Consider the following 15,229-nt stretch of genomic DNA (forward strand, 5'->3'; position numbering starts at 1 on the left):
AACCACCATTATATATACAAAATATACCTAAAACACAATAAAGATAGAATTCTACAAAAGGTTCAGGTATCCCACAGAAATGAAAGAAAAGAGAAACAGAGGGATCGAATATAGAGGAAATAAATAGAAAGCAAATAATAAATGACACAGGTAAGCCTTAGTATACCAATAATTAACTTAAATGTAAGTAGTCTAAGTAAATTAATTGAAATTGAGATTGCAAAAATATGTGCTTTTCATAAGAAATTAATGAAATGGACAGCCTTAAAATGAAAGACTGCAAGAGTGCACTATGTAAACATTTTAAAGTGTACATGGCTATACCAGGTACAGCAGACTTACAAGCAAAACAAATTTGTACAAAGAGGTACATTAGTAATAATTAAAGAATTAATTTAGCAGGAAGACAATGTATCTAACAACAGAACTGCAAAGTTATAAGATAAAACTGATACAATGGAAAAAGAAATAAACATCTACAATGCTTAGTGGGTTACTTCTTTACTGTGATCTGGGTGTCAGATGATGACAGTGGTCAAAATAAATAAATTAGATACAGAAAACCCTTTAGTTCATACATAATTAATTGCAGGTGTTCATTGCAATGAGCCATTGGTCTGGTTCAAGGCCTCTGACTTTTGCTACACTGTCAATACTGGATCCTCACTGTGACTCCTCTTGGATATCCTGCTGTTGCCCTGTGTTGTGGAGATCTCCATCTTTGGATCTGCAGATTTGGCCCCTTTTCATGCTCCAGCAGATCATAAATAGGTCAATTTGAGGTGAGCCAACTCACCCTGGTTCTGGGCCTGGGTGATAGTTGGGTTGATCAGCCCACCAGTTTTCTCTCATCCTCACCACCAGGGCGAGCTCTCCAGCACTGCCCAGCTAGCTCACCAGGACTAAAGGATATACTGTGTGGCTCACTGTGTCACACTACAGCTTCCATGACTTTGTTTTTCATTTTTTATTGTATTTTGGAGGGGGGGATTGTAAGTGCAGAAGGTAGATATAAAGGGATGGGGAGATGAATAGGATCAGGATGCATGATGTGAAATCCACAGAGTCAATAAAAAGTTCTAAAACAAGATACAGAAAATCTTAGCAATATAATCAACCAACCAACAAGGTGCCTCTCTCCATCTCTGTCTATGTCTATCTGTATGTCTCTGGGCACCTGTATCTCTGTCTCTGTCTCTCTCACACATTCACACACACTACATCACTAAATATAATAAAAGAATGCACTTTTTTTCAAGTCACCATTGAGTAATTTCAACAACATAAACTGTTTCCTAAGCTATAAGAAAATCTTTAGGCTACATTGGTGCCCACCCTGCATGAATGGCAGTCATGGGGCTGGCCCCAATGCAGCCAGGGCATAGGTGAGACCTGGAAAACCCACACACCTGGCAGTGCTGATGCTGATCCTCATCAAAAGGCATCCCTCTGAAGAACATCAAATGACTGGAGGAGGGAATGGAGGGGAGGATTCTACTCAGTAGTTTCAACAGACCATGATGAAATTGAGAATGTGGCCAAACAGTTCGGTGCCTGGGTTCATCGATGATGTTCTGAAATGTCCAAAGACAGCTCTGCCTTATTAGATGCCACAGTAGAACTCTTTAATTATCACAATAAGGTTTTACATTTAGGGAATATCTAAGGCATATCTCCATGTTTACATCTCACTGAACTTCAGAACACTGCAGAAATGATCTGAGGATATGATGCTGTCTTCTCGTTGTGAAGTGCCATCAGTTTTGATGAAATGAAATTCAGAAAGGAGTTCATGAAGTGACTGAGCCTCTGAACTTGAATACAGCTAAATAGCCTCATTGGCAAGAATGGGATGGAGAATTATAGGATAATGACTAATTTTATTTAATTAAAAAGTATTTGATAGAGATGGGTTCCTTACAGGGTGGAAAAGTGGAATATTATGAAATACGAGATGAGCATAGTATGGGTATAGACATGGGCATCAGTTGGATAATGGAAGAGTGAAGAGTTTTGAGATTTGACTATTTTGAAAAAGAGAAGCTGAAGGAGATAAAACTTTTTGTTTACAATATTCATGGATGTCTCATTAATAGCCACATTTGTGCATCAGGAAAACAAAAAGAAGTATTACCTGATGATGTAAAAGATACTATTGGCATGAGCTTATTAAAGAAAAGTGGTGTTTAGGCAAGGCTCATCTCAGAAAGAGCCTACTCCAAGTGTCACTGGATGAATGGAGAAAAAGATGGGCCTGTGCTGGAAAGAAGTGGCCTGTCTCTGTGGGTCCTTTGCGGGTCTACTTATCTTATCAGAATAACCAGAAGGGAAAGTTCACAAATGATTGTAGGGAAGCGGACATCTCCTATACTTCAGACTAAAGTATCACATTATTGCAGTCTGGGTCAGTGAGAAGGTTCAGTTGGTAATGGCAGTTGCTGCCAAGTCTGGTGACCAGAGTTCAGTCCTCAGGATACACATGATAGAAAGAGAAAGCTGACCTTTGAAAGGTGAACTACCCTTTAACTTCCACACAAGAGCTATGGCACACGTGCTCGCATGCGCGCGCGCGCACACACACACACACACACACACACACACACACACACACACACACACAGAGCATTAAAAAAGAAAAAACCTAATTCACTTATTTAAAACAAAATCTCTGTACTCTGACTATAATACAATCACTCTGTACTCTGACTATAACACAATCACACTAAAAGTCAATGCAGACAACAAACAAATCTCTAAATACTTGGAAATTCACATACTTTTAAATGGTCTATGGGTTAAGGAAAAAGAACAAAAGGAAATTAGAAATGCAGGGTACTATATGCAGAAAGTGAACACAGCATGCCAAAATATATGTGGGATGCATCCAAAGCAGTGTCAAAGGGGGATGCATGCTTTAAATACTCGAATTAGAAAAGGAGAAAGGTGCCATAACTGAAGTTCCAATGCCCAGGAAAAGAAAACAATAAACCTATAGCAAGCAAAAAGAAACTATAAGTAAAATTTAAAACAGTAGAGAACATCAGTGAACAGAAAGCATATTAATGCAAAGATACAATTGATAAACCTCTATTAAGAAACAAAACAGGAAAGATATGGATCACTAACATAGGGAATATAATGAACACTTCTACAATCAGTTGAGTAATGCCTTTGCTATGGATCCAGTAGACATTAAAAATGTTTAGAACATTACTACTATGTCAGGGAACACTAGGGAAGAAAGGAAATAATATAAGAGCCAAATGATAGGGAAGGTGGTAGTGACATACTGTCTATGCACTCATGAACTCCCAACAGCTGTAGTTGCATACCAAGGACTTGCACATGGCAGAGACAGGAAGCGTTAAGTCACATATGAGGAACTAAAACTGCGGGAAAAGAGGAGGTCATTGTTTTCAGTGACGTAGCCACTGATGAGTTGCTCATCCTCAAGTGAGTAGCTTCACACCCCTGACCATGAAAGTGACTCTGGTTAACCTCGTGGGTCACAAAGAAAAAACTAAAAAGACATAAAAGTTTTTCCTAGTATCCTGTACCTTAGAAGGGGTTATTACATTCCTACCCCTCCCTCTTCCTGTCTTCAGCTCCTTGCCCATGTTTACTTCACTGCGGCATGTCCTTGTCATTTCTATCTGGCGGCCCCATCAGATACACTAAAGCAATGTGTCTGCCTGATTGTGAACTGAAGCCTCTAATACTGAGAGTCAAAATAAACCTTATCAATTTGTGAACTGATACCTCAGATATTTGTTCTAGTAATAGAAAGGTGACCAACATAGGAGGGAACACCGACAAGATCATTTTTTGAGAATAATATTACCCTGACACCCCAAATGGATAATATGTATAAGAAAATAAAGCTATAAACCAGTGTCTTTCATAAGCTTAAAATTAAAAAATTCAAAGAAATATTAGCATTATACAAAAAGAACTGTACAATATGACTAAGACTGAATTTCTCTTCTCACATTGTTTTTACTGGCCATGAAGTTGAGGGAAGAGGAAGCAAAAAGTAAAATGACAAACGTATTCAAATGAACTTCAGAAATAAGTGTCCCAAAGAAAATAAAACAAGTAATGAAGGCTGGAAAGAAAGAAATCCTGAGAAAAGGTTGCATTTAAACCAAATATGAGAAGGAGTCAAACTTTCAGAGACTTAGTGGCACACCAGAGAGCACTATAGCCTAGCTACAAAGGTTCAGAGGAAGTATTATTCATAATGCACATATCTAACAAAGGACTCCCAGCTAAAACTAGCTAAAAAGAGTGTTTACAAATCCACAAGGAAAAGATAACCAAAATCAAGGAAAACATTTGAGCAGATTCTTAACAAAAGAAAAATATTCACATGGCCAACAAGCAGTATGAAAACTGCTTTGGACCATAGCGTATTAAAGAAAGCTGTATCTACTGGGACTGGCTCCACAACTCTGCATTTTGACTGATTGTAGTTTTCTCTTGTGATTTCTGTCTTGATGAGTGATGAAGACTATACTTACCTGTGAGTGTAAGGACAAATGTTTATAGATTGTTGTTATTAAGGTTTATACTGGTTTTTAGTAAATTAGTGGTTGCAGATTCTCTTCCAATAATCATGACTTCACTAGCACTGAGCAGTTAACTAGGTTTCCAATACCAGGCAAGGTCTTTCTCTGGTTGAATTAATCTTAATTACAATTATAGAGCTTCTGGTATCACCAAGGTGTATGTACCACTATTGATCTCTTAGGGTTATCTTGTCATGCTAGTCATTGATGTGGTTCTTAGGTGTTGTAACTGGGTGGGACTGTTGGTTGCCTCTCTCCATTGGAAACCTGATGGCACCTTCTGTTACCATGAAAGTTAGTCCTCAGGGAGAGGGCATTCAGGTCAGTTTCGGCTCAGGGGTCTCTGGCCCTCTTCCTGAAGTGCATGGTATCTTCAACCTCCACCTCAGGGGTAACCAAGGGCAGCAATAAAAGCCTGCATGTTTAGAGAGTCTCTGGACAGCATGCTACAAGAAATTTTAAAATAAATGCTTTAGATTCTGAAATATGTATTTTATTTTTAATTATTTCTTATCAACTTCTTCTTAAAAGCTAATGCATGTATATGTTATTGTGTTTCTTTATGTTATTTATTTTACCTATTATTTCTATTTTCAGAACTGAAGGCAGAAGCGAGTTTAATGGACCAGATGAGTAGTTGTGATAGTTCATCAGATTCCAAAAGTACTTCGTCTTCAAGCAGTGAGGATAGTTCTAGTGATTCAGAAGATGATGACCAATCCTCTCCTTCAGGTCCAGGGACATACAGCCCAGGACATTCTAGCATGTCTGCCAGACCACAGTACAGGACTCCAGATATTGAGGCTAACTGCAACAGATTTCATGACAACAGTGCCCTTCTGATGAGTACTTTACGTAAGTATATATAGCCACAGGTAACTAAATAGCATCTGCAATGTAGCCATATTTGTTGGGAACTAAAATTTAGTCAAAGACGAGTCTTATTTTATGTGTTTTATAACAATTAGCCATTTTTCTCCTTTGCAAGTTTAAAATCTACTCTATCATTAGAGTTGGGGTTCCTCAGTCTTTTTATTTTATCCTCTTTCCTTAGATAACCCCCTAATGCTTCTGTTTCAGTAAATACCTTTATGTAGTTAACTGTCAAATATATATCTCCATGCAGACCTCTGAGTCCTGGGCAGATTGGTCTAGCTTCATCTTCTAGTAAAATGCACCTCAAATATACTTTGTCCAAAAACCAACCTGGTATTCTTTGACTCAACTGCATTTTTGCCTAGTGAATGGCAGCATTTGTCTCATTGTGTAAACCAGAAACCTGATTGAATTATAGAATTGATTCCTCTCTTTTCTGTTTGTGTGTAGTTAGTACTTCACTAAATCCTGTTGATTTTTACCTCCTAAATATTTTCCTAATCCATTTACTTCTTTTCACTTCTACTACTATTCAGCTTATTTCCTTTATTTCCACTGCTACCACTACCAGGTCTTCCTCTTAATTTCATGTTCCCCCTTTGTCTTAACTACTGTGTCCACTTGATTTTTCCAGTCTATTTGTGTACATGACTGTAGGCCCATTCGCCGAAGCAAGGGCAACCTTCCAGGGTTGCATCTCTGAAGATAACATCGGAGCTTTCCTTCCCAGCAACCTCCAACCATCAACGGCCAATAGCTCTTCATCTCAGAGTGGGGTTTTGTGAGGCCCTTCCGCATTTATGTTTGATGGGCTTGATCTTATGCCAGTGTTGTGTATTCAGCCAAGGCTGTTTTGATCCACTATGTATATTATTAGCCATATCAATCTTTAAATGATTCAAATATAATTTATCACCTCTTCTGCTTTAAACTTTTCAAAGTTTGCAATTTCTTTCACTATAGAGTAGACCATAACGTAATTGATTATTTAACATATTTAATTATAACGTATATTGCTTTATTGTTTATTTCTTATGTAATTGTTTATGTGTAGTGTGCATTATATATACAAGTATGTATGCATTTGTGTGCACATGCATTTGGAGTTCAGAAGCCAACGTTAGGTGTCTCCCTCTATTACTTTCTGTCATATTTTTTTAGACAGGTTCTATCATTTTGCCTGCAATTCAATGATTTGTCTAGACTAACTGGCCAGTGAACTCCAGGGATCCAGCACTGGGGTTACAGACTACAGACATATCCAGGGGATATGTCCCTTTCTTCTGGTCTCCTAGGGCTTACACTATGTGGTACACTGGCATGTATGCAGACAGACATCCCATGTGCATAAAATACAATTAAATAGTTTTAAAAGCAGAATCAAAAAAATTTTAAAGAAAAGAACTGAAGCACAAACATAAAAATTGGGCTTTGTGAGGGTATTGGTTTTGAGTTTAAAGGGATGTGGTAGGAAGTAGCTTGGATACCTTCAAGAAAGGTTAGCTTAAAAGTGCTTGAAATGGGGGTTGAGTGATAGCTTCATCAGTAAAGTGCTTACCTGGCAAGTGTGAAGACCTGTTTTCAACCTCAGCACCTATGTAAAAAGCTGGGTATGGCCACTGGGGAGGCACATGCCTGCCATCCTACTGCTGGAGAGGTAAAGACAGGCACTCTCAGTCAGCCCAGCTTAATTGCAGATTCTGGTGCCTGAAAAACAAAATCCAAGACTATGTTCTGGCTTCTGCATACATGTACAGACACATGCATATATACACATACAGTGCTTGATATGCGGCTAGAAAGATAACTCAGTTAGGAGGGTGCTTGGAAGACTTAGTTGAATCCATAGAATCAATGTTAAAAAAAATAGCAAAACCTGAGTATGGCCGTGCAGAGACAGGCAGATCTCTGGAGCCAGATAAACACACTTAGTGAGTTCCAGGCTGGTGAGAGATCTTGTCTCAAAAAAAAAAAAAAAAAAAAAGGTAGTTGTCCTCTGGCTTCTGCATGCACAGACATGTGCACATGAACACACACAAAGTTGCAGGGAATTTAAATGTATGGTGGGGGCAAGGCAAGATGGCAAGGATTAGTAGATATGTGGATGATCTTCAGTTAGTGACTGGAAGCTAGGAAAAAAGTACAATTTATATGCTGACTGCGGCTACTATTTCAGAAGCCAGAGTTTGTACAGCCTTGTTATTCAGTGGCTCCTTTAAGGGACCCACCATATCTTCAGGAGATAGCAATCTTTAAATGTGATTGTGAAACCTGTTTCTGGTAAATGGGCTGTAGGCTAGGTTTAGAGAACCACAGAATCCTGTAAGAGTGTTATAAAGGTAGAGAAAAAGAGACACCTTCCTCTCAAAATGGGCAAACAATTTTGAAACAAGAAAAAAAATGTGTTGCTAAGAAAGATAAATGGAAACATAATTTCTTTTTTTCTTTTTTTAACTTGAGACAAGGTCTCATTATGTAGGTCTGACTGGACTGGAACTCACTTTATAGACCAGGTTGGTTTCAAACTCACAAAAATTCACCTGCTTCTACCTTCAGAGTGCTGGGATTAAAGGTGTGAGTAACCACACCTAACCCAAGACATAACTTTAAAAAGACAATAAAGCAAAGGAAAGCAGAAATAAAACAAAATGCAATAAATTATAAAAGTAAGAACCAAGTGGCACTACAGAAGAGTGTTTGCATAGCATATACAAGGCTCAGAGTTTTAATTCCAGCACTTTAAAAATAAGTTAACATCAGTGGGATGGCTCAATGGGTAAGGACACTTGCCACCAAGTCTCCTGACTTGAGTTCAATCCCCCAAACTCACTGGAAGGAGAGAATTGACATCCACAAATAGTCCTCTATCTCCCATGTGCATGCATGAAAACCTACTCTAGTAAATAAATGTCTAAAAAATAAAAATTGGAAGGATAGGTCATAGAAATTTCTTGAAAAGGTCAATAAATGGTCAAAATGAACATGTGTGAAAAATTAATTAATAAGATGGAAGATAATACTAAGGAACTATCTGAGAGCACAATATAAAATAAAAAGTAAGAGAGAACAGTTTAGAGATAAGGAAATAGATAGCAATGACTAAACATTGTATACTAGGAATTCCATGAAAGAACAGAAGAAGGGAGAGCACAAAAACTCAGTCTTTAGAATTGTCCAAGACTGAAGACAGTCATGAATCTACTCTATATACTAAACTGGATAAATGAAAATAAAGGCATACCTAACACTTAAACTACAGAGCATCAAAGATGAAGTGACAGTTCTTCTGGCATGCCGGAAGTCAAAGTTGGCATTTTCTTGGAGAAGCTGAAAAGACTCAACTTCTTTCCCTGCTTCTTTGTTTCTTCTACACCATTACAATGTATTCACTGATGTAGAGTTAGCTTCAACTTAGTTGCCTTCTTAAAATGGTCCCATGCACTCTCATTATGTTTCAGTCTTTACTGTGACTTTTTCTGTATCTTTCTGACATCATTCCCTATCTTTGTCTTCCTCACTTATCCCACTGTAGCCATAGTAGCCTTTTGCAAATAAAAACAAAGCAAAACAAAACAAAAACAAAAAAGCCCCATGTAAGTCCCACCCCTACTCTGGCAGCTAGTGAATGTCACCTGAGGGAAAGTCAGTTTTCTGCAGAAGTGTGGCCAAGCTTCATTAAGTGGCTCTACACTCTGGTAATACAGGCAGAACTAATTGGACTCAGTTGATTATTTTTTAAGAAGAGGATGAAGAAGAAAAATAAGATATGAAGTTTGGAGAATGATGTAGTGTCAGGGAGAGGGAGGTCCAGCAAGAGTTAGTTGGAGGGGTGAGTTGGAGGTGGATATGATGTAAATACACTGTATTCATGTGTGAAATTAGCAAATTAAAAAATCACAACCACTCTACACTTTCCTTGGGCATTTTTATTTGTTATTTTAGGTTAGACACTATGCCTCTATTTTTATGACTTTCTGCTTTAAATTTCTTTTAAATTTTGCCCTCATAAAGCCTTCTCAGCTACAGTATCTATAATAGCTCTTTCTACTGTCTCTCTACAGTTCTTCATAGCATTTGTCCCTACTTGACAGTATACTAGCTAGATATCTATTTCCTGTCCTTCTGCTCCATTGAAATGCTAGCTCCTTGACTAAATTCACAGATAGTCACAAATCCATCAGTGATTAGATATTCTTTAGGGTTCTAGGGATTAAACACCAGGCTCTGTACCTAGTAGGCATACATTCTGCCATCGAATGACATCTAGCCTAGTGATTCCTGACATCTGTTCCATAATGGTTTAGAATGCATCTTAAATTAAAGAAGTTGTAATGCTTTACACTCTTGAAAACAATGGTCTGATTTTTTTTTTTTTTTGGTTTTACGAGACAGGGTTTCTCTGTTTGGGAGGCTGTCGGTCCAGCCTGGCCTCGAACTCACAGAGATCCGCCTGCCTCTGCCTCCCGAGTGCTGGGATTAAAGGCGTGCGCCACCAACACCCGGCTAACAATGGTCTGATTTTTAAAAAGCATTTTTCTCTCATTTCTTGGTGTAATTAGTCACTAGTGTAAAGATGTCATCAGTGTGTGTAAGAAGGCTAAAATAAATGGCAAGTGGTACAAAAAACTGTGTTGAAGTTTGCTGCTGTGGTTTTGACTTTCTAAGCAGTATTGATTGCTTTACCAGATATGTGGCTGGATTACATGATAAGCAATCATATTATCAGTTGCAAAATGCTAAATTAATAAAATCACTTTTGACATGACGTTTGCACATTTATTTTTGATGGACTAAATGAATATGTTAAAATTAACAGTTCAAATTTCTAATTACTACGATTTTGCTGTGTTTTATTTTAGGAAATGATTTGCAACTGAGTGAATCAGAAAGTGACAGTGATGACTGAAACAATATTGAGTTACAAATAAAACATTTGTAAGACTGTGGCAATCCATTTTGTATTAAGATTAAATATTCCTGTGGCTAAGGAAAACATGTAACTTTTGTTATAAAATTAAATTGATCCAGAATTTTCAACTTTTTATTGGTATTCTCATGTGTTATATTTACTTATTCATACAAAACTGTCAGCATGTTTGATAGATGAGAAAAACAGATTCAGAAGTTAGGGAACTTGTCCCAGTATTGAGAATAAACACACTGCAGATCTAATATTCCAGAGTAAAAGTCCAGGGCTCTATTTTACTACTTTTCTGTCCCAAATTGTGAAATGCTAAAACAATTGATTTATAGCAAGAATTTGTATGTTTTATTATGGTTGTAACTTTCTTATCTGATATTTCTTGAATTGTGCCTGAAAATACTTTAATTCTTGCCAAATTTACACTTTAACTTATATAAAACAGAAGTTAAATGATTATTCTAATATGTTTTGTTATGTTATCTCTTTTGTGTTTTTGCTTTCAAGAGAAGAGTTTAAGTATTTGGTGTTTATATTTATAACACCTTTGAATTGAAGGAAATAAAAATATTTCATTATAGCTAAAATCTACCAAACAACATGTTCCTTATTAATTTTTTGTTTTGCTTTTAAGACAGGGTTTCTCTGTGTAGCTTTGGAGCCTATCCTCCACTTGCTCTAAAGATCAGGTTGGCCTCGAACTCACAGAAATCTGCCTGCCTCTGCCTCCCAAGTGCTAGGATTAAAGGCGTGCGCTACCAACACCCGGCTAATTTTTTAAATCAGTTTTAGGTTCACAGAAAATTTTATGAGAAAGTTGTGAGAGTCCTTTTCCTCTGACCCGACTGCCACCCCATGCCAAAGGGGTGTATACTTGCTATAGCTGATGGCCTTCACAACAGGTCATCACTGCCAAAGTACATGACTTACAATAGTATTCTTACTTGATATTGTGCACTCTATAGATTTTTTTCACCAATGTGTACAGTAACAGCATAAGTTCATCATTATAGTAAACATAGAATAGTTAGAAATCTGTGTTCTGCCTTTTTGTTCAGCCCGGCCTTGAACATTCCTCAGTTCTCCTTCCTCATCCCCAATTGCTGAAGTTAGACATGAGTCACTATTACTCCTGGCTTGACAACATATTACACATTACTTTATACAGTTTTTACCTTTTTCTAGTATTCTGTGGTTGAACTTATACAGTATATGACCTTTTCAGACCAACCTTGATAGTTCAATAACCTATTTCTTTTTAAAGCTGAATACTATTAAATGTCTACATAGTTTATCCACTTGCCTATGAATAGCATCTTGGTTTCCTCAAATTTTGGCAATTATGGAAAAAAATTCAACTTCGTCTCTTCTCCCTGGTATTTCTTTAACTGTCATTTATGAACAATCTTAAGTTCTGATTTTACTTTCTCCTGCTTTCTTTCATTTTTCATCTCTCTAGTCTCCCTTCCATTAATTTGTCTTCAATTTCTGTTTTACTCATCAATACTTAGCTGAAAACTGTCACTAGGTCATTTATTATTTAATGAAGGCAGGTTCGTACATTCAATATAGCTAGTAAAACACCCCTCTTATGTTACTAAAATAATTTGGAAGATAAAGTTTTTACTCAAAGTTGTTATACTGGAATTCCTTTTATTACTATTTACTACAAGAAATGAGTACACAGTGGATGAGCTAGTAAGGTTGGCTCCCATACTCTATTTCCTATAATCAAAACAGCTCAGCCTTTTTCCTCTTTTTTCCCCCTTGTAAATGAAATATTCTTAAGATTTTTTGAGGTAGGCATATTTTTGAGACAGAGCCTCAGTATATAGCCCAGGCTGGCCTCTAACTCATGATCCTCCTGCCTCAACCTCCTAAATTCAGAAATTAGGCATGCATTAGCACACCCAGTTTAAATGCCATTTTAATGAATTCATCATTATTCTGTACACCCTTCATGGATGGGGAGTGGAATAAGGTTTTGGATTTGTCCTGTAGTCTTCACTGTCAAAATCAACTAAAAAATCTTGTAATCCCAAAATGTGTGGTGGATTTCTCTCCAACAGGCAAACAGGAATTCTGCAGCAGACACTGGTTTAGTTGTATGTCTTCTAATCCAAATTAGCTATCATACTACCTGCCTGGAGATAACTTCAAGTCACATAGGGTGAGGGTCCAGTCCCCAAGGCTTCTCCCTCTCACATCAGATGTCAGTCATAAGCACTAGATTATTTATTTGTGTTTCAGACAATTGGTTATACATGAAGCTCACTATAATTACTCCTCTTGTTCAGTTAACTTGCTCCAGTGGTTTACAAGCTCATAAACATATTTTTATAAAGGATAATGTGAAGAGGTGATAGGCCAAGGTATGGGGAAGGGGTGTGGAAAGTCTACGCCCTCTCTAGGTACACAAAGTTCAGCAGTCTGGATGCTCTCCAGATCACGTCCTTTTGGAGTCAATAGAAAATTCATTGCATAGGCATGGCTGCAAATAGATTGGATGAAGAAACCTAAAGAGGCCTGTCCAGATTCTTCAGCATCTCTTCCCTGTGGGCCTGTGGCAAGGTCTTCTGAAATTAAAACGGTCTACTGTTAAACAAAGAAGATCAGACTGTCTTTTTATGACCTGCCCTAAAAACAATAGGATAAGATCAGGATATATTTTTAGTCTCTGTGGTCTTCCTTGTTGGACTGAAATTCTAGTTTCTCTGGTCTGCCTTAGGGACCAGAGAAAATGAGCAGGTGGAATGGTAGAAGAAGGAGACATGGGGGGAGGGAGGAAAAGAGGAAGAGGAGAAAATGAGGGAGACAGGAAGAGAGTCTGTTTTCTGAGGTTGCTTTGGAGTTTGAAAATATCCCAACATCATTCTGTGACTTAAAAGACTTAGAAAATAAGAATTACAGGAGCAATGAGCCAAGAGTCTCAAATGAAAATCAAAGTATGTATATCATTGTATCACAGACACTCTGAAGAGCCTAAGAAAAATAAAACCCTAAAAACTTGAAAGCATGTGAACTTCAAATGCATTGCCCTACACTTACAGAGCCATCAAGAAAGGCTCATTAATGTCAAGTCACAACAGTCTGACACTCAGGTAACACCTGCTGCTTTAATTTCTTTTTCTTCTTTGCAAGTGGAGACCAAGAGCCTAACAGAGAAAGTGATTCTGAGAAACATGTTCCGGTTTAAACTAAGTTGACAATGGTCAACACTAAAGCTGGAACCACCCAAATGTCCATCAACATAAGAATGACTAAATAAATAGTGATGTATTTATGTAGTGAATTTGACCAAACAGAAGAAAAAATAATCTTGCTTTGGGAAACAACATAGATGTAGAATTGAGTAACAGGAATCTGACACAGAGAATGCGAGCAGTGATACTCTATTTATATGAAACTCAGTAGAAGCAAATAAAATCCATGATGATGAGAGAATAGTGATAACTCCAGTGGAGGAGAATTTGACTAGGAGTCAAAAGACAAGCAATGGGTATTATTCTGTGAAGGACTTCCAGCAATGAGAAGAGTGTTTTTTTAACTAGAGAATGTGTTTTACTTTGTTTGGTAGCTGTGTGAGTTTCATATGTGTAAAAAGCAATGGAATTGTATGTTTATGATTTGTGCACTTTGCTATGTTATATCTAATTGTAAAGTCTATAAAATCAATAGAAAAGACATTTGCAACACAAAGAATGGCAGGGTTAATATCAGCAATACTCAAATATATCTTACAGATTTACAAAGGTTAACAATTTAGTAGAAAACGGGCAAAGAAAATGATAGATGGAAAAAATTCAAAATCATTTATTTTTGTTCAGCAATCTCCCTTCTATGTGTTATCTTACAGATAAATTTAACTCATAAGCTCATAGTTGAACTGTATTTGCACACATAAAATTGATGACCTGTTCACAGATTTATTGACTATTTGAGACACATCTGTTTGTTCCTTTTGAACATTTGCTTATTCATCTACAATTGATTTTTGGAATTGCTTACATAGCATGGGCATATCACTTTTGATAGATACACATACTATTAACATTTTCTCTCACAGGCATGTATTTTTCATCTTTAATGGTATCTTTTCGTAAACAATGTTTATTAATTTCAATATTAAGAATGTCATCTTTCTTTTCTTTTAAAATTACCCTATTTTATATAGTTTTCAAGAACTTTTGGCTTATTCCACAGTTATAAACATATCTCTTAGATTTGATTCCAAAAATCTCGATTTTTACTTTAATATTTAAACCCTCAATCTATGAAGAATTTATTTATTTATTGGTAGAAAGATAAAACTTTTCTTCATAAGTATATTCAAACAGTATGTTTATTGAAAGCACTGTGATCCCTCTATCCACACACGCACTGTAACATTACCTTTGTTAAAGACAGAGTCTGTGTGGATCTATCTCTGAATTCTGTTCTGTTCCATTGATTGCCTTGTCTATCTTTGTGACAGTCATGTTCTGATTACTACAGCTTCATAATAGTTGTTGGTTGGGTAGTCCAAATCCTCCACAATTATTCTTTAAAATTGACTTTGCTATTCTTGGCTTTTTGCATTTTCATTTGAATTGTAAAAATCAAAGAGTCTCCAGGTGGTGGTGCATGTGTTTAATCCCAGCACTCAGGAGGCAGAGGCAGATAAATCTCTGTGAGTTCAAGGACAGCATGGACTACAGAGAGTTCTAGGACAGCCAAAGCTGTTACACAGAGAAATCCTGTCTCAAATTACCAAAAAAAAAAAAAAAAAAAGAGAGAAAGAAGAATCAAATAGTCATTTGTTTACATTTATAAAACCTACTGGGATCTTCTGCTATAGATACAAGGGACTATTGACATTTTATAA

At 36.9% G+C, this 15,229-nt stretch overlaps 1 protein-coding gene and 1 pseudogene across 3 annotated transcripts in view; both read left to right on the forward strand.

Annotated features, from left to right (window-relative positions):
* The window catches only part of Eaf2 (ELL associated factor 2), a 35,859-nt gene extending 25,373 nt beyond the window's left edge, over nt 1-10,486 (forward strand). For 2 of the 3 annotated variants that reach the window (XM_005071519.4, XM_040750840.1), the window contains 2 exons: nt 5,166-5,423; nt 10,304-10,486. In XM_005071519.4, the coding sequence (XP_005071576.1) occupies nt 5,166-5,423; nt 10,304-10,350 (305 nt within the window). In that variant the 3' untranslated portion in view covers nt 10,351-10,486. Of the gene's footprint in view, nt 1-5,165; nt 5,424-6,078; nt 7,958-10,303 lie in introns of all 3 variants that reach the window. The other variant, XR_005878932.1, reaches the window with a different exon arrangement.
* LOC106021235 lies at nt 142-5,156 on the forward strand (annotated as a pseudogene).
* Nucleotides 10,487-15,229: the final 4,743 nt, after the last annotated feature.

This window comes from Mesocricetus auratus, unplaced genomic scaffold (genome assembly GCF_017639785.1).
Source record: "Mesocricetus auratus isolate SY011 unplaced genomic scaffold, BCM_Maur_2.0 Super-Scaffold_100008, whole genome shotgun sequence".
NCBI classification, from domain to species: Eukaryota; Metazoa; Chordata; class Mammalia; order Rodentia; family Cricetidae; genus Mesocricetus; species Mesocricetus auratus.